Source organism: Tetrao urogallus (genome assembly GCF_951394365.1).
Source record: "Tetrao urogallus genome assembly, chromosome: 28".
NCBI lineage: Eukaryota > Metazoa > Chordata > Aves > Galliformes > Phasianidae > Tetrao > Tetrao urogallus.
This window is the reverse complement of record NC_136841.1, coordinates 320,545-343,095: the sequence shown is the minus strand read 5'-3', so window position 1 is coordinate 343,095 and position 22,551 is coordinate 320,545. Positions and strand designations below refer to the sequence as shown.

Here is a 22,551-nt window from a genome sequence, read left to right as displayed (position 1 = left end):
ATCCCACTTCTTCACTGAAGCAGCCTTGGATAAGGTGGCATTGATTACAAAATAGTACTCAGTATGATATACCGGGGGAATAGGTTTCCTTTTAGGGTACAGTTCTCCCCAAAGAGCACAAGGTTTCTCAGACCATATTCATCAGAGAGACTTTCTTATGTACAAAAGAGATTCAATAACAAGCAGTTTATGTGCATGCCTTTATCTCTGTGGTGAAAGCCAGATTTGGGGAAGGAAATCTAAGAAGTCTATCACACCAGTCTATTCTGTATACACACCTCTTCTATATGTCTGCTTTGGGCAACTACACGCACTACATTCACATGCACACACTACTACATACTACTGCAGAGTATTCTCCTCGTATATATAAGGAAGAAGCTGTAGAAATGCTGTCTTGGCATAGAAGTAGTAACCCAATATGAAATCATAGCATTTAATTACTGAAAGTAAATAGATATATGGTCAGAAACTTTGTCAAGAGCAGGCTGCTCATGGACATAAGACAGCCAACAAGCACCAGAAGACTTGTGTGATGCAGCATAACTTTAATAAGCAAGAAGTGGAATAAAAAAGTAAAGTATAAGCACGTCATGGATTCAGGAAGACAACAGCTGATGTATCTTTTTATCCTAGGTTTCATTTTTTAGTGTTACCATGTACTGAAACAATAAAGTCTCGGATACAGGAAAAAAAAGTTCATTAGAAATATGAAGAATCCAAAACATAAGACAAAAAAAGGCCTGATTTTAGGGGATGCCAAGGTCCCACAGCTCTATTAACTTGAGGTGGAGTTGTGGGTGTTCAACAACACGTAACCATGGCCAGGAGCTCTCTCCCACATCGGGTCATGCTTCTGCATTTCTGGTCACTACTTCCTGCCTGCTCCTCGTGCTCTAGCACGGCCCATTGAAGCTGCTGCGGTAGGTGTTGTAGCGGCGGTAGGGCCGGCTGTACCCGCTGCCCAGACTGGGATAACCAAAGCTCCCAAATCCCAAGGAGCTGCCGGAGGAGATGGGCACTCCCTCGGAGCTGAGGGTGCTGCCCACAGCTGCGGAGGTGGAGGATCCCACAGCGGTGTTCTGGGGGAAGGAGCTGAGGATGGGTCCTGGCAGCGTCACCACGACGGGAGGTGGTTGGATGATGTAGGTGGACTCTTGGCACTGCTGGGCACAGGGCTCGTTGCAGCTGTTGGCCAATGGGGTTGGGCCACAGGGAGTGGGAGCACACAGGTTGTTTGAGGACATGTCTGCAGGATGGAGAGTCGCCTGAAATACAGGACCGGAAAGCACATGCAATAGAAGCACTTTGTTGAATTTACAAAACTCAGATATGGGGTTAACAGATATGGAAGTAATGAGACAAAGTGGCTGAATGGGTAATTATTTCTTAGATCAAAACCCACAGTGCGCAGTCTGAATATCACATAGCGACTTCCCTTATTCTTCTCAAAGTTTCCAGAGCTTTTGGCCTCTGAACTCTGCTGCTGATCATATAAGTCCCCCCCTGCACCCTCACAGTGAACCCTTGGGGGTTTCCCCTTCCCCAGCCCTCTAGATGGAATCACTGCAGGTATCATGGGAGATGGAGGACAACAGCTGGAGCTGCAGGCAGGGCTGGAAATGCTGAGCCTTATCATGACACTTATCTTGGTTTAGTGCCTTAGTGCACAGATTTATTCTCTAACAGCCCAACCAGAGGCATTTGCAAAAATGTAGAAAAGTGTTTTAGAAGCACCTTCACAGAATCACAGAATGGCCAGGGTTGGAAGGGACCTCAAGGATCACGAATCTCCAACCCCCCTGCCACCTTCTTCTCCCAAAAGTTTAATGAGCAAAACAGGCGAACATAGAGTAGGAAAAAAAGGATTGCTTTCTCAACAAGTTTTTTGCCCAAATTCATTTTCAGTGAGGCTTCTAGAACCCATCTCTCCTGCCTGATGGAAAAGAGGATTTCAGATATATTCTGGAAGTCAGACCAGATTTATCTGTTGGCTAGTTCCAATATCTAAGACAAGACTACGTATTCCCAGCCAGGTCCTTCAGTACTAGTACTTTAGTGCTATACCAGACTCTAAAATGAAGCATGGAGACACATGTTCTGAGGGTATTGCCAATATCTAAGTCTTGCCTTGTTACACCCTGCTTCACAAATAAAACTTTTCTATTTGACAGAAATGTGCCTTTCTAATTTTCCTCTCCAAAAGGAAAAAAAGAAAAAAGAACCAAGCAATATTTATAAAGAACTAAGAACAACAAAAAGCAGTCATCAAAGTAACATTTAGCATTTAAAAAGACTTTGGGTGGATTCAGACTTACCTGTTCACCTGGCGAATAGGGCAAGAGAAGTGGATGGAGAAGCCTTGTGTTCTATAGGTTTTTATACTGCATTCCAGATTGCCTGCAGTCCTAGGACATATGCTACCCATGAAATTATTTAATGATCCATACTTTGGCATGCAAAATTCTCCAAATAAGTTAACTCTTTTTCTTTTTTTTTTCCCCCCCAAAATGTCTTCTGGTATTTCTCTATTTTTCCCCTCCCCTTATTATGCTCATTCCAGTACAGACAAAGCTTTCATCTTCACCAGTATGCACCCATCCTTGGAAGACTGTGGTGATTCATTTCAATTTCAGCAATAATTATATTGTTTCCTAGGGCCAATGTACATTTCATGTTTCACTTTAGTCATCAAAACACTGCTTAAGGGAAGTGTACGAGATGCATAGTTCTTATTCAGGACTTCACTCCTTTAGGTGAATAATCATTGAGCTGAGGTGGGAGCCTGTGTTCAGTTCATGAGCATTCTCATGTCAAGGGCTTAGTCTGACCAGAGAACGAGATGCATCATAAATATTCCCAAATTTTGCATTTCTGCATTATTTCAATCCCACACAGACATACAGTTGAGAAGCACCAGATTTCCATAAGTATTACAAGAGGTAAAGATAATTAAGACCAGTGAGAATTGCTGACCAGAGACAATAAAACACTTTCTGACCCAGATTTTATTTCCAGTTTGTATGAGCACAGCTGATGCAGACACAGGTCTGCATTTTTTGACTTCTTTGTCCATGCAAAACTCTAGCAACCACAATCTAATGAAAAAAATGCTGTGACTTGGCCTTATTATTTAGGGACATTTATTGACTGCCTCTAATTTTCAATCTGATATCTGCATAGTGTTTCATCTGAAGAATCACCATCATTATTACATGAAACGCTACTAAGTCAAGGAGATGTGCAGCAATCTTCACATCAAGTTAGATACAAATGTGGCTAATAAGCTTGCTCTGAATTATCGGTTCTTACACGCAATGTTCTGTCTCAGCAGAACTACAGCATTGGTAGAAGTTGTACCTAGTAATTCAGTTCTCTATTTTATTCATCATTATGCGATTTGTTTCACCTCTGCAGTCAATAGTGTCCTGCAGGAAAGACCTGCAAGCATAAAAATTATTCCAAGCGCAGGACCAGTTCTCCTCTCTTAGCACCTCTGTTCCCCAGCAAGAAAAGTGAATTAATTCTAAAAGAAGGGTGTCTCACTGTACATGGGTTGGTCTCAATCTTCAGAAGAAAAAAGGACTTCAAAGTTCAGAACAGCTTTTCACTAATGGCGAAAATATGCAAAGTTTTGTGCTGCTTACATCACAAGGTACACAGCAGGATCTCAACTCTCACACCACCTGGCTACGAACCCAATCTCAAGGCATGTGAATCAAGATCGCTGAAAGGACTTCACAAACCAACTCAAAATACCTTCAGAAAGCTATTACTCTATTTAAAAAATGGTCATCTTTGTTTTAAAAATATCTGTAAATTCCTACAGCTGAATAAGTCTCTACCAAAAAAGGTAATCTCCTTCCCTACACTTACAATTTCCTGCCCTTGCCAGAAAATCTCTGTGTCACATGCTACTTGAATTTGTTTTACAGATTTTAAGAATATATGATTCTATGATCACAGAAACAATCTCATTAACCACCTGGGGATGTTTTCAGTGATATTCTGGCCGTTCAGTTGGCACCCAGAGCTCATGTGGAAGGTTGAAGGCCATTGGATCTTGCTTTATGGGTTGGTTAAGGTGGTGAACCGTGACTTAACTGCTCTGACAGATGAGTTGGTGATGGTGTTTCAAATTCCACGCACACAATTAAAATCCTCTGTGTAAGGAAGGGCAGAGTGCACTCATGGGGCTGGAGAACAACCAAATTGCCAAAGAGCTGACAAATTACTTACACAAATTGAAATTTGTATCATCGTTGTGTTAACTTCAGAGGCATTGAGTGTGACAGTATGAGGCATTTAAATGATGAAAGAAGCTTTGAGGAGGGCTTTCCATCTGATGCCAGGATGAGATGAGACTGGTACATAAACAATAAGCAAAGCAATTTAACTGCTGGGAACAATTTAACTGTTGGGGAAAATTTAACCTGCCGCAACAGAATCTATGCGATAACTGGACTCATTTGAATGCCTCAAACATTCCCTGGTGTAAGGACAACTCAATTTTTTACCCCAAAAGCTGTTGCTTTAATAGCTTCACTGGCTGTACAAATCTGGTTTTGATCTCAGGTACTTACTTCTAGCAGTAATAATGTATGTTTCAATGAAAAGTAGAAAGAGGAATAAAAATAACAGAAGACTTGGGATATGATAAAAGCATAGCTTTAATAACACTGAAGAGTGGATTAAAATGCTGCAAAGCAATAGGTTTTGATATGGAAACAAAGGCACATCTGTTGGTGATGTGTTCCACAGAGCTCTTTTTTCAGAGCAGGTTGATACTTTGAAATTATAGTCCAATTTACTGCTTGAAGTATGTTTAACACCAGGCAGTATCAAATACAGCGGTGCACAGCAGAACTGCATACTTGATCAGAAATATAAAGTAGTCTAACAAGAACAAGGCCTCACTGTAGGAAATGATTAACTCCCACAGCTCCACTAACTTCAGGCAGAGGTGTGGGTGTCCAACACCACGTAACCATGGCCAAGAGCTCTCTCCCACATCGGGTCATGCTTCAGTATTTCTGGTCACTTCTTCCTGCCTGCTCCTCGTGCTCTAGCACGACCCATTGAAGCTGCTGCGGTAGGTGTTGTAGCGGCGGTAGGGCCGGCTGTACCCGCTGCCCAGATTGGGATAACCAAAGCTCCCAAATCCCAAGGAGCTGCCGGAGGAGATGGGCACTCCCTCAGCACTGAGAGCACTCCCAACAGCAGCAGATGCTGAAGATCCCACAGTAGTGTTCTGTGGGAAGGAGCTGAGGATGGGTCCTGGCAGGGTGACCACGACGGGAGAGGGCTGGATGACCACTGTGGAGTCCTGGCACTGGCGCACACAGGGCTCATTGCAGCTGTTGGCCAGCGGAGTCGGACTGCAGGACATGGAAGGGCATCTTTCGTAGCATGACATGTCTACGGATGGAGGTGGACCTGAAATACAGGACCAGAAGTGAAAGCAGTATAGCAGTCATTTTGCAATTATGTTTAGGTACCAGGACAACAGGAGTTTTCCTTGTGACTTTCCAAAAACCAAGTGAGGAAGGAAAATAATTCCTTTACTTCAAGAAGATGGAGGCTTTCTCAGTCATTGGTGATCCAATTGAACAGCTGGCAGCAGAGCAAAATGATATGTACCTCTTCCATGACTTTAGTATTTTTATTGGATGTATGCCTGGAATACATACCTCAGGTATTAAAGGCATTGTAGAAGTAGTAATTGTGAATAATTCCTAGCCACAAATGCACTTACAGTTAGAATTCACTAGACTGCTTGAAAATGAAGAATTATTTCCACGTTCTGACTTAATCTAAGAAGAGGTTCAAATTTCATTATGGTTTGGCATACTTGAAGCTGAGAAGTTTGGAAATCTGTTCCAGGTGATTTGTCCATAGATGTGCCATCCATGAGAAATCCAGGAGTTCCCTATGCATTATCTGTGCCCGGTTCCTGCACTCCCACAAACAGAAATTTCACTATCATCTCCTATGCCCATCTCTGTTGGGTGCTCAGTTCTCTATTTTTGTTGTTCTGTTTCCTCACAGACCTTGAAACCATCTTCCTAAACTTGAGGGAGATGTCATATGCTACAATTTCAAAACCCAGGCAGCTAGAATATTTTTATGATATCTGTCATGTTGAAGTCTATGGTGACTACAACAGGAGAAGGTTGAAGATATGGGGTTAGAACCACTATCCATATTGAACACTGTGATTACTTCTAATCTCAGTATGCAGCTTCTTTCCTTCCTCATTTAAAAAGTGGTATTTAGATCTAAGTCTTATGGTTCAACATAACTTAAGATCCACAAAACTCTTCTTTAAACCTTCCTATTTTCCTTTCTCTCCAACTATTTCTTCAAGTTTCTGGTTCCTTTTACCCTCCTGTTTCCCAGTGCACACAGCAGTAGATTCATCATAATGAAAACTGGAACACTGAAGAAGGCTCCCACAGCATAAACAACACATAACTCTTATTTTTCCCGGATATTTCTGAAGATAAATATATTCACATCTCTTACAAACACCATTGTTTTTTCTTCATTTCAATCTAGTTGAAGCATTACAGGAGATGAATCGTGTTCTTGAAGATGGAAAATGCACATTTCTCCTTTAAAGATAACTAGACACACAGTTTTATGCATTTTACCTTTTCATTTTATTAATCTCTAGTATTATTAGTATTATTGTGATTTTTCAAGCCATATTGTGATCTTCCAAGTCACTTAGCATCCCTGAAAGCCCACATTTGAATAAATATATAGAGAGATACAGAAATATATATATATTAGCATTTCAAAGTTCTATATGGCCAGACCTCCAGAAATCCCTGCAATTCAAACAGTGAAAAAGTACTTCATAAAAAAAGCACCAACAATTGTCCCCCCACCCCGACCTCAATCCAACAACTAGGAAAATGGAGGAAAAAGTATAGTAATCAAATTTCTAGGAAGACAAGAATTCAGCAAGTAGAAAAGTAGTTCTCAACTAACCTTGTTCACAAAAGAGAAAGAGGGAAGAGAAGTGGTAAGAGGGACCATGAGTTGAGCTAGCTTTTATACTGCACCTTGAATGGCCTGAGGACCGCAGACATCCTTTGTGCATGAAATTATTTACCAACAAGTATGTCTTGAAAGCAAAATGCTTCCAACTGAATGAGTGCCTTTTCCTGACTGTTTATTACTGTTTTCATTTCCTTATCTTCAGAAATGCATGTTCTGTCCTACAAGTTTCTCTCATCTTACAGTGTCATGGGCCAAATTTATTATGGAGTGCCACCATTCAATCACAACAGAGTTTGTCTTCCAGTGTATGTCTCAGTCATCAGGATAAAGATTAAGGAAAATGTAGGAAATACATAATACATCATTCAATTTTTTTTCTTTTATTACAAATGAGTCCAAGTCCTTAAATTTTGGTCTGCACTAATGTTTACGAAGCTCTGACTCCAGCTATGCATAAGAACAATCAAGATTAAACTTATGTGTCTTCTCAAGGCTACCCAGAAACACACAATTAGATGCACAGCTGAAATGAAATCCCACTGAATCCAATGAGAACAAAACAGATCCCTGTGTAAACCTACTCTAGGGAATCTGCATTGGCCGTTGGGGTTGGACTGGGTCTCCAGAGGCCCCTCCCAATACCTATGACTCAGATTTTGTGAAATTCAGAGAAAAACATTGCTATATAAAGCCATATGATGAAGTATGCCAGCAGAAAGCATTTCCAGTGTGAGCTGGGATAATTCAGATTCTTCAGTAGAGATTCAAGTCTGTACAAGATTTTGCTTCTCCTCCATGAATGAAGCACAAAAATTAGGAGTCATCTCATCTAGTTGAGATATTATCACACTCTTGGTATCTCAGTTTGAGGTGCAACTGCTATCACCTGGAGACGTATGCAGACCAGTTCTGAACCTGATTTCTCAGGTCTTTCACAAAGAGAATCTATAACTCCCTTCCATATCATCTCAGACCACAGATATGAATAGCATTTCCCAAATCATCTTGAGAACACACATGAATTTTAAACAATTTTTTAGTATTACCCTCACATGAGTTTTACTGTGGAGTCATTGTGGAAAAAAAAATTACCTGTTTGCCATCACATTTATTCCCCTTGAAGCAGACTTCACTGTAGCAGTGATTATACTCCAGACTGGTGCAAGTTCATTGCAAAATTGGAATACATATTTACAATTTTAGGTTTTTTTGTTGCTGTTGTTTGCTTTGTTTACTTATTTGTTTGTTTATTTATTTATTTATTTATTTATTAGCTTTAGTACTGTAGAGATATTCTGCACAGTTACTCCTTTATCCACTGCACAAGATGCAAGGTTTGAACCTCTCCTTGGAGAAGTTACTGAACACTGTGTATGAGAACTCAGTGATACCTGAGAAATAGAATTCATTTGGTCTTATGTTACTTAAGAACCTAAAGAAGAAAGGGCTCAGAATCCTTTGCCATTTCCATTAACAATGTGCATATTCATGTAATTAAGTTATCAATTGCTCATGATGTACAATGAAGTTTGAACACTCTCATGGTCCATTTAATAGGATATCTTTAAAACCTCCTATCCAAGATCATCTTTTGCCATCTAGGTTTATATAGTGTAGAAATTTGTAATTTAGTAGACTCTATGAAAACTATCTCTGAACTATTGAAGAGAAATCAACATTTTTACAAATTTTAAACAGTTTTTCCTATTTTAGTAACATCATCTAAAGTGACCCGCATACACACTTAAGTAGTTCCCTCCCTTTCCAGACCTACATAATGATACCAATTCATAAATAAATATGTTGCACCCATGCTTTTGAAACACAAGTTCTCTGCAGCACTAGTTATTTATTGGCAACCTGAATAATTAATTTTCCCATACAGCATGCAACGACGTCCATAGATGTTGCTTTCAACACTTCTGTTCTGCTTCCTTTTATTAATACAAGAGCTTCAATTTGGTATACTAACTCATTTCAAAACCCAACACTAAGATCACAGCAGTATTTTCAAAAAGACTCCAGAATTGTCTTCTGGTGGTGAACTGACTCCAGACTGGTCTGGTTGGCTCTAAGAAATCATCCAAGAGGCTTGGAACCCGCCTTGGAATTATATATATTTTTTAAAGAATGGTGAACAAATTAGATGGCAATTGTACTTAACTAGGTCAGACAGAGAACCGCACACAAAGAGCTTTAATAAATGTCTTGAATTCAATCTTAGATTGTACTTCCAAGACACCTGCAAGGTAACAAATTGCTGAGGAACAGGAAAGAATGCTTCATTAGACTGAGCTTTGACTCATTTCATACTGACACTAATGGAAGTATCAGAAATAAAAAGAACCCATAAACTGTGAAGATGAAAGGGTTTTAAATGGGTAGAGTATGTTTCTCACGCAACGCCAAGACAAACCTAGACTGGAAAACTAAAAGCAGAATAATTTCATTATCAAGAAAAGACTCAATTTGAAAAAACATACATGAAAACTAATTGGTTCATGCAATAAAGGATGCCTCACTAGTCTCAAATAGACTGAGAAGTTTATAAAATTCCGTAATCATACTTCAAACATCCATTTCTCCAATCTTAACGTGCAGAGGGGACGTGGATTTCAAGCTGACATTCACATTCTTCAAGAGCTATCTAATGAAATGTTTAATAAAGGCTTTAACCTCTTGCATAAACACTCCTTAGGGCCATAGCATCCAAAGGTGGATTCATTCCAGGGGATATATTTATTTAAATATAACAACCAGTGTTAAAAATAACAACCAGTGTTAATAAACAGACTTAAAGAAATAAGATGAAGAGCTTCTCCAAGCTCCTTCATTCACAGAATCGTACAATCATAAAATCACAAAGACTGGAAAAGACCTCCAAGATCATCTAGCCCAACCATCTACCTCCCACCAGTATTTCCCCACTAAACCATGTCCCTTAGTTCCACATCAAGACAGCACCACAAAACAGACCACTCAGGATACGCCACTGTAGGACATAGGCCTCTTGCCCAGGCTTCTCATTCTTCTAAAGCACATTTATATATTTTTAATGCTACATGTCTATCACAGAAGACACCTCCATGCCACCAAGAACAAAAGCATTCCTGGATGTATATCAATATGATCAGTGATTCTTCACAAATCTGAGTGAATACCTAATTCCTTCAATCACACCAATTTTGTCAACAGGGTGACATAGATTCAAGTACACATCCTACTCAGTATGACTATTCCTAATCAGACAATTCCCTTACTCAGGTGAGAATTTACAGTTTGATTACTGCAGATTATTTTTTTCATGTAATGGTATATTTCAACACAAAGAAAGAGAAACAAGGACTGAAAAAAAAGACAAACATAAAACAACTTAAGATGCAACATCAGTTTAATGAAAAAGTTATAAAGTACTCTACAATAAAAAGCAAAATATAAGTTTACACGAAGGAAGGAAACCATTTAAGCCATTCTAAATGAAGAACAGAAAGCAAGATTGATTTCCTACACATGAATTAAGAACCCTAAACTGATAATTTATAAGCAGAGCATTAAATAAAACCAATCAGAAAACCAAAATTTAAATGCATGAAAAAATGAACCACAAGAAAATTTTTGAAAATGAAATATCCATCATTATTCCAATCAGAACAGGATGGTAATTTATCTTCCATCTCTGCTTTGCAGGAGGGCATAAAGATGCTCAGCCCATCTGGAAACTTCGGCCAGCAGCACCGTCCTCAGTCCGGTGCCTGACTTTGGGCTTCCTCAGGGATAAGCTCATGGGAAATGGGTGTTGCCTTTAATAAGGCAGGCACCTCCTGCTAGAGAAGCGGCTGCCCAGGCCAGAGATGCCAAAGCCACCGGAGGAGATGGGCACGCCCTCCTCACTCAGGATGCTGCCAACAGCAGCAGATGCTGAAGATCCCACCGCGGTGTTCTGGGGGAAGGAGCTGAGGATGGGTCCAGGCAGGGTGACCACGACGGGAGAGGGCTGGATCACAACCCGGGAGTCCTGGCACTGGCGCACACAGGGCTCGTTGCAGCTGTTGGCCAGCGGGGTCGGGCCACAGGGACGGCACAGATCGTAGCAGGACATGGCTGTGGGATGGAGGTGGACCTGGAGAGGGGACAGCAAAACAGTGTGAGCAGCAGACTGATGGTCTGCTCACAAGGCAGGAGGCACAGACTGGGGGGCAGGGACATGTAGAGCTCGGAGAAATAGACTCTTAGCAGCCCAGATCCCCAAGAACCCCAGCAGAGTCAGCCGGAAGCCTTATCCCACCTCCCCGGACATTGGCAAGCAGAACAGAGTTGGTGGGAGCCCCATCAAAGCGTAAGGCTCACACCAAGGCTTGCATAGAGAGAAAGGCACATTGGAAAACAGAAGAGCAAGAGGAGAAGCAGAGAAAGATGAGGGTAAGAAGAAGGCCACTGCAGCTCACCTTGTTCACCAGGGAGGAGAAGGCAAGAGAAGTGGATGAGGGAGCCTGGTGCTGGACTGGCTTTTATACCAATCTGCACCGCCCCAGGCCCAGAGGCAACCATGCATATGCAGCTGTAGTAGGGCAAGCTCATTTGGATGCAAAACAACACAATTATAGAAATTCATGCCTTATTCCTCCTCCTACAAAGCTACTTCTCCGTTTTCATTTCCCAGTTCATGACAAGTCCATTTTGCCACACAAGCATCTTTCAAGTGATAGAATTAGAGGCCTAAGCATTTCTGAGGAAGGAACTCAAAAGCACAGGGAGAAGATGAAGGCAAGGGGAGGGAGATGGCCAATGCTGTCAGCTGGTGACAGCCTCTCATTTCCCTGCAATTTGCTTTGATGCTTTGCCCCAGTGTGTGGGGCCTCATTTCCTTGCAAGCACAGCATTAAAGGTCAAACTTCCAACAAGGCTCATAAGCAAAGACCAACACGGCCTTTGCTTCACCCATCTATGTGCTCAGGCTGCCTCAGCTGGAAGCAGTCCAAGGATGGATGCTCTGCTTTCTGGTTCTGGCCATTCTACAACATCAAGCACTGCTCTCAGGAGAACTAAGCCTCACTTATTCCTCTCCCCTCTGTCAGCAGCTGATAGAGGACTTGACATCAGGAAAAGGGTGTTTCACAAAAAAGGACATTGCACTCTCACAACTAAACATAAATTGACCACTCCCCATAAACTTCCATGCCTGCCACAATCAAACACAAAAATTGCCTGGTTCCTCACCACACCCATGTCCATGTTTTGCATCCTACTTTGCACATACATCCTGACACAACAGCACGCACCAACAAACAGATAACAACAATTCCAGGCTGTAAACACACTTGCCCAGAAACGATGGAGGTCTGGGGGTGCCAGCATGGGTAGCTGGGATAGCAGCAGGAGTCTGGGTTGTTCCAAACACATGTGACAAAGGTGGACATCAAACTCTATGCAGTGTTGGCCTGAGGTGACAAGTGTCCTAAGGGAGTGTCTGCCCAACAGGTGACACCCAACATACACACCTCAGGCTCCAGCCAGGCCACATCCCAGGGCACTCACAAAATGCCACCGCAATTATGCTGGGACTCCACCAGCCACACGTAAATCTCTCATCATGGAGACACAACCAAATGTCTCACTTAGGAAGATGAAGAGAATGGAAACCAGGAGACACACCACCAGTGGAACTCATTACACAGTGCCTGAGCAAGGCAGATGCAGAAATGCCCAACAGGTCCACCAAAGACCAGCTCAACAATCAGGTTGGCAGTGCTACGGCAGCACTGATGCCAGGCCAGGGAGCCGGGGCACAGCTCAGGTTGCGATGCTGTGACAGTAACATGGGCCAACACTCCTGAGCAGTGCCAGAATAATACACGTGCACCCAAGAGGGAGCTGGGAACGCACCGGGCAACTGTGCATCCAGTCCAACGAGACCATTTTGAAGCATAAACCTACCTATCCAAGAACAGCAGAACCAGATTGATATCCCTGAGCTGGAGACAAGGCTGAGTGCTGATGGCAGAGATGAAATACAGGTCCTGGATCAATGGGTCTGAGTTGGAAACTCAAGGTGAGCATGAGGGCTCGTGGGCTTTGGTCATCTCTCAGAACACTGATGTGCCTGTAGAAGACATCTCCAATGCATCTGGGACACAGGATGCCACCTTCATCTGCCACAGAAAAGGAAGGGAGGATTTCCTTTGTCCTCAAAGGAAGCTTTTGTTAATTTCTATTTCTATATAATTTTATTAATTCATATTTTTGAAAAATATGTCCTTGTTTCTGTCCGATCTTCCTGAAGTGTTTCTGGTGCCCTACAGCACCTTGCCACCCATGATCATGTGGTGCACATGTTGCCTTCCATTCCAGATACTGTATTTCATGTACATTTTCCTCCTACTCTCTACTCACAGTGGCTTCACATTTGGTGAAAGGCATCGCAGGGCTTCCCACAGCCCATGGCACAGCTGGAGAGCTGCCATTCACCCTGCCTCCAACAGCACACGGTGGCACAACTGCCTCATGTAAGGTGGGCTAGAGCATATGCGAAGTAGAGCTCTGTACCTTGTTTTCCCCTGAACTCCCTGTGGCAAGAGCAATCATCACATCTGCTGAAGTGAGACAAAGTAGCAAAGGCCACTCCACACTCAAAGCACCCCTATCCCTCTCTGATGCTGGTGGCGTAGCATATGTGCAGCAACAGGCCAGATGGCACAATGCCTGCAACCAGGAGAATTTGTCCTCCTCGTGTTCACACTGGCCAGCCAATGACTTGTGAAATGCCTTTAATTCAGAGACGTTGGTCAAGGGTCCTACTAAAACAGATTAAGTTCTGTGAGTAAAACTAAGATTCACAACCCAAGATATCCCATTCCTCTTTTTTAAATGTCATTACGCATCTTAACAAGGAAGGAACAGAAAGAGGTTGATATTACAATGCAACATAACATTTATTGAGTTTGAAGATAGAAACAGAGCATTGCATGGTAGAAGGAGTGTGTTTTAGGTTGCTATGAGGGCTGCAGGAACTCTGACTGACCTTCAACACAATGGGATGCATGTCTTCCTCCCTCACATGGTGAGAGGGAGAAGAAGCAGAGCCATCTAAACTTGCCTCAGGATGAGCCCATGGCACAGAACAGGAGAAGACAACAAGGATGTGTGATACTGACAAGCCAGTGGGAGAAGAAGACAGCTAGTGTCTGTGTTTCCAGACATTACAGGCTGGCAATCTCACATTCCTCTCTGCTTTGCAGAAAGTCACAAAGATACTCAGCCCATCTTGAAATTCTGGCCAGCAGCTTCATCTTCAGTCTGGCGCCTGACTTTGGGCTTCCTGGGCAATGGGCTCATGGGAATTCCACCTCATCCTTAGTAGGGCAGGCACCTCCTGCTAGAGAAGCGGCTGCCCAGGCCAGAGATGCCAAAGCCACCGGAGGAGATGGGCACGCCCTCCTCACTCAGGATGCTGCCAACAGCAGCGGAGGTGCTGGAGCCCACCGCGGTGTTCTGGGGGAAGGAGCTGAGGATGGGTCCGGGCAGGGTGACCACGACGGGAGAGGGCTGGATCACCACCCGGGAGTCCTGGCACTGGCGCACACAGGGCTCGTTGCAGCTGTTGGCCAGCGGGGTCGGGCCACAGGGACGGCACAGATCGTAGCAGGACATGGCTGTGGGATGGAGGTGGACCTGGAGAGGGGACAGTAAAACACACACAGCATGAGCAGCAGACTGATGGTCTGCTCAGCTAGAGAAGAGGCACAGGCTGGTAAGCAGGGATAGGCATTGCATGGCCTGAGAGAGGCTTGGCAGACCCGATCCTCAAGAGCCTACACAGTGTCAGCCCCAGGCCTTATCCCACCTCCCCCCCACATTGGCATGCAGAAGAAAGAAGGTGGGAGCACCATCAAGGAGCAAGACTCACATCAAAGTCCACATATAGAGAAAGACTTGGTGGATGCCAGAAGAGAAAGAGAAAGTGAAAAGACCACCACGGCTGCTCACCTTGTTCACCAAGGAGGAGAAGGTAAGAGAAGTGAATGAGGAAGCCTGGTGCTGGACTGGCTTTTATACTGTTCTAATCTGCCCCAGGCTTAGAGCAGCACCCTTTGCAAAAGTGTTGTGTTTACCAAAAGCTCATCTTGCATGCAAATCATCACAATTATTAAAACCAGTGTCTTGCTTATTTTCCTTGTGATGCTTCCTTTTATTTCCCTGTTCTGCACATACTATTCAACTGTGCAGACTGCTTTCAAGTGCAAGCATTAGAGGCCAAATTTCCAGAGGTAAGAACACATCATCACAAGAATGATGCATCCAGTGATGAAGAGTGTCTCAGCACTCCAGGGGATGTCTACCATTTACTCTCTGGGGCACTGCACTAACATTTGTCCTGATGATTGGGTTTCTTCTTCTCCTAAACCTGAAGCTTCAGGCTGGGCATCCATAGGTAAGGAGAGGCCACATCAATCAACCTCCATAACAGCATGCTTACGCACATTCTTTTAAAAATCACCTTTCCAGTCAGGGCACTTGTGCTCTTGGATTTGGGAATATCTCTCAAAGTAATTATTGCTCTTGGCAGCAATGGGCCTGGCTCTTCTTTTGCAATCTTATTTCTTCATACCTCCATGCCTTAAGTAGCATTCTTCTAAGAATAGCAAATGTAGGCTACTGCCCTCCAATGACACCTTGCTGGACACCTCTGGTAAGCGAGGAGGAATCCCAATGACAAAAGCACACGTGGGCAATTGATACCTGTCCCTCCACCCGCCCATGTCTTTGACACAAGTCGTGCTTTGGCCATCCAGACTGGCAGCCCAATGGGCACAACCAAACACTTGGTAGGATTCCCACCAGGCACACCACCCTGTTCAGGAGCACTGAGAGTGCTCACAATGGCAGGTGGATGATCAGCGGCACCAGAGGTTCCCCTGGTACCACTGGTGGCAGGAACAGAGAGGCAGGAGCAAAGCAGAGGCTGATGAGGATGGGAGTGTGGGAAGGAGGACTGAGAGCAAAGTTGGTGGTGTACCACTCCCTCAGTCTCCCCAGCTTGAGGCCTGTGTGGAGGACACAACTGAGCCTGGTTTGGGACCTCCCCAAGCTCAGTCTGCTCAGCAGCTGAATGGGAATTTTGGACGAGTCCTGCGGGGCTGCTCCAGACCCACTTGCCCTCAGGACGCAGTGATGAGCTTGTAAGGACTTCACGATAACTATGCATTAGACCACAGAATTGTTCCTCCAGGAAAGACCATTCTGCTCCCTTCCTTCACTCTACAGTGGTTTCAAGAGATGTCACAGATGCTGCCCAGTTCCTCACTTGCCAGAAGATAGCCTCTGCATTTCCAGCTTGCACTCATCACCATTATAAACACCTAAGCTCAACACATACATGTAGTATCAAATCAAAGTAGGGCTTGAGTTTCAGCAGTGTTGGCCTCATTTTGACTTCTTTGGGACTCTCTCCAGTTTGAGGGTTTGGAGAAGAGATGTACTGAAGAATGCTTTTGAAGCAGTCAGCATTGTAATACCTTCTGGCAATCCAGTATCTTCCTTTATCATAGAATATTAGAATATCCTGAGTTGGAAAGGGTCCATAAAGATTGTTAAGTCCAACTCCTGTGTCCAGCTATCCAAATTATCCCGTCACATCAAATGAAAAACAATTTCTAACATCACCCATTGAACTCATTCCCATAAGATGGGGGTCCTGGACCCTCATGTGTGAATGTACTGGTCAATAACAGCTACCCCCCCCCCCCCCCCCCAGTCCTCTGTGGCTCTCTCAAATACCATCTCCCTTGAGAGTGCTCAAATCCCATGAGCAAGATGAAGGTAAATGCCAGGATGTTATACAACACTCAAACTCCAAGATAAAGCATTTTCCCCTGAATTGCTTTCCTATGAATACCAACTGGAAAGAAACCAGAGGAGACTGAGATTACAATGCAACATAAATTTTATTGAGTTTAAAGACAGAAACAAAGCATAGTTTAAAGCTGCAATAAAGGCAGTTGATTAACAGATTGGCAATTTGCTGGCAAACTTCATAAAAATGAGATATACTCTCATCACAAGGAGAGAGGGGAAAGATCAGGGCCATTGCAACTTGCTTCAGGGCAAACCCATGGCACAGGACAGCAGAAGACAACAGGGATGTGTCATGATGAGAAAAAAGTGGGAGAAGAAGACTTCTGCTGGCCATGTTTCCAGACAGCATAAGCTGGCAACCTGGCATCCCTCTCTGCTTTGCATAAGGTCACAAAGATGCTCAGCCCATCTGGAAATTCTGGCCAGCAGCTCTGTTCTCAGTCCTGTGTCTGGCTGCATTCCTCCTGAGCAATGCTTTCATGGGACGTCCACCTCATCCTTAGCAGGGCAGGTACCTCCTGCTAGAGAAGCGGCTGCCCAGGCCAGAGATGCCAAAGCCACCAGAGGAGATGGGAACTCCCTCCTGGCTCAGGATGCTGCCAACAGCAGCGGAGGTGCTGGAGCCCACCGCGGTGTTCTGGGGGAAGGAGCTGAGGATGGGTCCGGGCAGGGTGACCACGACGGGAGAGGGCTGGATCACCACCCGGGAGTCCTGGCACTGGCGCACACAGGGCTCGTTGCAGCTGTTGGCCAGCGGGGTCGGGCCACAGGGACGGCACAGATCGTAGCAGGACATGGCTGTGGGATGGAGGTGGACCTGGAGAGAGGACGGTAAAACACACACAGCATGAGCAGAAGGCTGGCGTCCTGCTCAGCTAGAGAAGAGGCACAGGCTGGTAAGCAGGGATAGGCACAGCAGGGACATAGAAAGTCTTAGCAGCCAAGAGCCCCAGCAGAGTCAGCCCAGGACCTTCTCCCAGCACCCCCCACATTGGCAAGCAGAGCAGAGCTGGTGGGAGTACCATTAAGGAGCAAGGCTCACACCAAAGCCTGCACAGACTCAGGCTCAGTGGCGGCAAAAAGAGGGAGAGGAGAAGTAGGGAAAGAGAAGAGGAAAGCAAAGGCTACTGCAGCTCACCTTGTTCACCAAGGAGGAGAAGGCAAGAGAAGTAGATGAGGGAGCCTAGTGCTGGACTGGCTTTTATACTGGTCAGGACTACCCACAGAGGCATCCTTTGTACGTACACTGTATGTATCAGCAAGCTCATCTTGTATGCAAAACACCACAATTAAAGAAAATAGTGTCTTTTTTTTCTGTTCCCTGCAACGCTCCCTTTTCATTTCCCTGTTTGTGACATGGCCCTTCCACCACTAATTCTCCTTTCAAGTGGCAGAATTAGAGGCCAAAATATTTTTTGGAGACATGACACGTCAGCACAAGCAGGTGATGCAAGCCAGTGATGAGCAGTGGGTAACCTCAGGTGAGAAGAGCAGCCTCCTACCCTTTGGGCCTTCCTTCAACACTCATCCTGGAGCGGGTTTCCTCCTAACCTTGAATCTTCACTTCCAAATGGGAAGTCCAGCATCATCAAGTGCTCTCCCTGATACTATGTTAAAACTTATATTTTAGAATGACTTAGTTTGGAAAGCACCTTTAAATATCATCTAGTCCAAACACCTGACATGACTTGAGACATATTCCAGTAGATCTGGTTATTCATAATCCAGCTAACTTACTTTGAATGTTTCCTATGCTGGGGCATCCACAATTTCTCTGCACAGTCTGTTCTAGTGTCTAATAAACCCACTTCACTCTACCCTCTTTCGCATTAAAACTATTTTCCCTTGTCTTGTCACTGCTGTACCTGGTATATATTCTCTCTGTCTTTCTTATAAGCCACCTTTGTATTGAAAGGCTGCATGGAGCCTTTTCTTCAGGCACAACAATACCAACTTAATCAGCCTTTCTTCACAGGAGTACTGCTCCAGACCTCTGATCATCTTTGTGGCCTTCTCTGGACCTGTTCTAGCAAATCCATATCGTCCTTGTACTGGGGACCCAGAGGTAAATGCAGTACACCAGGGAGGGCCTTATGAAAGCAGAGTAGATGAGGAGAATTACCTCCCTTGGCCTTCTTGCCACACTTCTTTTCATGCACCCCAGAATACGATTGGTTTCTGAGTAACAAGCACACAGTATCAGGTATGGTTATCCATCAAAAATTATGCCCAGCTTCTCCTCTGGAAGGCTGACCTCAGCTGTCTAAATTCATTTCCCCACCTATACTGAAGCTGGGGTTTTCTCCAGCACAGAGGCAGGACCTTGCACTTGTCTTTGTTGGATTGCATGAGGTTCACATAGCCCCAGTCTTCACATCTGTCTGAGTCTCTCCTAATGAAATCCTATCTACTAGAGTATCAAATACATCAGTCAGATTAGTGAATTCCATAAACTTAGTGTCACCCTTGAACACCAACCCACTCAGGCTTTCTTAAAGGCAGGGCAACTCTGCTCTTGGGTTTTAGACAGTCTCTCTCAGATTAACTATTCCTCTAGGGAGGACTCAGATCTCAGTTCACACTGTTGTCCCAGCTGCCACCAGTTCTTTTGACTCCTTTGGGACCCTCTCCAATTCAGATTTAGCAGGTGTGCTTGAAGAATGGATGAGAAGAAGAAAACATTTAGAATGTTAACATTCAAAAACAGCTTCAATCAGCTGAGCTCTGGCAGGTCCAGAAATGCCTTCAAGCAATCCAATGTCTTGTCTTATTATCTGAAAGTTGAAAAATATTCAACTTTGCTCATTCCTGATATGTCACTTCAGGGTGCTCATAAACACTAGTATAATACTATGCCAACACCATATACCCATCCAGCTACACGTCTCTCTTGTAATTATAAGAGTTTTCTGAGGGAATTCAGCACCTTAGTAGAGCAAGAAGGCTCACACTAGGAGGATACTACACAAATCTCCATTCCCGTAAAAAACTTCTCACCCTGAACATATTAACTGAGTATTCAAACATGGAATGAATGTGAGGGAAGAAACACGAGCAGACTGAGATTACAGTGCAGCATAAATTTTTATTGTGCTCAAAGAAGGAATGAAAACAGTGAAAAGTTTAAGGCTGCTACAAATACAGCTGACAAACACATTGGCCATAAGGAGGGAAACTACAGGAAGGTGGGATGCATGTCTTCCCCATCACAAGGCAAATGAAAGAACAAACAGGGTCATCTCAACATCCTTCAGAATGAACTCATGGCACAGGAACAAAGGAGACAACAAGGACACCTGAACATGAAAAGAAAGCAGGAAAAAAAGAAATCATCTGCTGGCTATGTCCACAGGCAGCACAGGCTGACACCTTGACTTCCCTCTGAGCTTTGCAGCAGAGCAGGAGGCTGCACAGCACAACCTGGCCAGCAGCTCTGTCCTCAGTCTGGCACCAAGTTTTGGGTTTCCTGAAGGATGTGATCATGCGATGACCTCTTCATCCTTAGGGCAGGCACCTCCTGCTAGAGAAGCGGCTGCCCAGGCCAGAGATGCCAAAGCCACCGGAGGAGATGGGCACGCCCTCCTCACTCAGGATGCTGCCAACAGCAGCGGAGGTGCTGGAGCCCACCGCGGTGTTCTGGGGGAAGGAGCTGAGGATGGGTCCGGGCAGGGTGACCACGACGGGAGAGGGCTGGATCACAACCCGGGAGTCCTGGCACTGGCGCACACAGGGCTCGTTGCAGCTGTTGGCCAGCGGGGTCGGGCCACAGGGACGGCACAGATCGTAGCAGGACATGGCTGTGGGATGGAGGAGGACCTGGAGAGGGGACGGCAAAAGAAGTCAGTGCAAGCAGCAGCCTGGTGGCCTGCTCTCAAAGGCAGCAGGGACTGGTAATGCGAGGTGAGAGAGGGTCTGAGCTGCCCAGATCCCCAAGAGCCCCAGCAGAGTCAGCCCAAGGCTTGATCCCACTGGCATGCAGAACAGAGTTGGTGGGAGCCCCCTCAAGGTGCAAGGTTCACACCAAGGCTTTCACAGAGGGAAAGGCACATTGGAAAACACAAGAGCAAGAGGAGAAGCAGAGAAAGATGAGGGTGAGAAGAAGGCCACTGCAGCTCACCTTGTTCACCAGGGAGGAGAAGGCAAGAGAAGTGGATGAGGGAGCCTGGTGCTGGACTGGCTTTTATACCAATCTGCACCGCCCCAGGCCCAGAAGCAACCCATGTGTGAGTAGCTGTAGTGGGGCAAGCCCATTTGGATGCAAAACAACACAATTATCAAAATTGATGGATTAATTCTCTTCCCTACAAAGCTACTTCTCCATTCTCATTTCCCAGTTCCTGACAAGTCCATTTTGCCACACAAGCTCCTTTCAAGCGACAGAATTAGAGGCCTAAGCATTTCTGAGGAAGGAACTCAAAAGCACAGGGAGAAGATGAAGGTGTGGGGATGGAAATGGCCAACAGTGTCAGCGGGAGACAGCATCTCATTGCCGTGCAGCTTGCTTTGATGCTTTGCCCCAGTGTGTGGGGCCTCATTTCCTTGCAAGCACAGCATTAAAGGTCAAGCTTCTTGCAGGGCTCATATGCAAACACCAACACGGCCTTTGCTTCACCCATCTACGTGCTCAGGCTGCCTCAGCTGGAAGCTGAGTCCAAGGATAGATGCTCTGCTTTCTGGTTCTAGCTATTCTACGACATCATGCACTGCTCGCAGGAGACCTAAGTCTCACTACTATTCCTTTCCCTTCCGTTTCCAGCTGGGGGATGTCCACCGACAACAGAAAAGGCGTGTTTCACTAAAAAGGACATTGCTCTCTCATAGTCAGACATTAGCTGATCATCACCATAAATTGTGATGTCTTCCACAGTCAAACAAAAAGACTGGGCAAAAATTGCCTGGTTCCCCAGCACCCCCATGTCCATGTTTTGCATCCTACTTTGCACATACATCCTGACAATACAGCACACACCAACAAACACACAACATTTCCAGGTTGCACTGGAAGCACACTTGCCCAGAAGCATGTGGAATATGGGAGTGCCATCATGGGCAGCTGGGACAGCAGCAGGAGTCAGGGTTGTTCCAAACACATATGCCAAAGGAGGACATCAATCTCTATGCAGCGTTGGCCAGAGGCAATAGGCACCCAGGGGGAATTGACTGCCCAACAGGTGACACCCAACATACACACCTCAGGCTCCAGCCAGGCCACATCCCAGGGCACTCACAAAATGCCACCGCAATTATGCTGGGACTCCACCAGCCACACGTAAATCTCTCATCATGGAGACACAACCAAATGTCTCACTTAGGAAGATGAAGAGAATGGAAACCAGGAGACACACCACCAGTGGAACTCATTACACAGTGCCTGAGCAAGGCAGATGCAGAAATGCCCAACAGGTCCACCAAAGACCAGCTCAACAATCAGGTTGGCAGTGCTACGGCAGCACTGATGCCAGGCCAGGGAGCCGGGGCACAGCTCAGGTTGCGGTGCTGTGACAGTAACATGGGCCAACAATCCTGAGCAGTGCCAGAATAATACACGTGCACCCAAGAGGGAGCTGGGAACGCACCGGGCAACGGTGCATCTAGTGCAAGGGGACAATTATCAAGCACAAACTGACCTGTCCGAGAACAGCAGAATCAGACTGATGTCCTTGAGCTGGAGACAAGGCTGAGGCGCTCATG

At 45.0% G+C, this 22,551-nt stretch overlaps 3 protein-coding genes and 1 pseudogene across 4 annotated transcripts; all 4 read right to left on the bottom strand.

Moving 5' to 3' along the window:
• Positions 1-5,065: 5,065 nt before the first annotated feature.
• LOC306956137 (uncharacterized protein) lies at positions 5,066-17,656 on the bottom strand (the record flags this gene model as incomplete). The annotated part of the gene is made up of 2 exons (XM_079547551.1): positions 5,066-5,436; positions 17,365-17,656. 2 exons carry the CDS (start codon positions 17,654-17,656, stop codon positions 5,066-5,068), a joined length of 663 nt encoding a protein of 220 aa, XP_079403677.1.
• LOC306956220 (feather keratin 4 pseudogene) lies at positions 10,811-11,107 on the bottom strand (annotated as a pseudogene). The gene has a single exon. The product of its transcript is annotated as a feather keratin 4 pseudogene (transcript).
• Positions 14,359-14,655, bottom strand: LOC306956235 (feather keratin 4; the record flags this gene model as incomplete). Its single annotated transcript, XM_079547613.1, has 1 exon — positions 14,359-14,655. The coding sequence occupies one exon, from the start codon at positions 14,653-14,655 to the stop codon at positions 14,359-14,361; it is 297 nt and encodes a 98-aa protein (XP_079403739.1).
• Positions 17,657-20,361: 2,705 nt separating the features above from the next.
• Positions 20,362-20,655, bottom strand: LOC306956241 (feather keratin 2; the record flags this gene model as incomplete). The annotated part of the gene is made up of 1 exon (XM_079547618.1): positions 20,362-20,655. The coding sequence occupies one exon, from the start codon at positions 20,653-20,655 to the stop codon at positions 20,362-20,364; it is 294 nt and encodes a 97-aa protein (XP_079403744.1).
• Between the last annotated feature and the right edge of the window lie 1,896 nt (positions 20,656-22,551).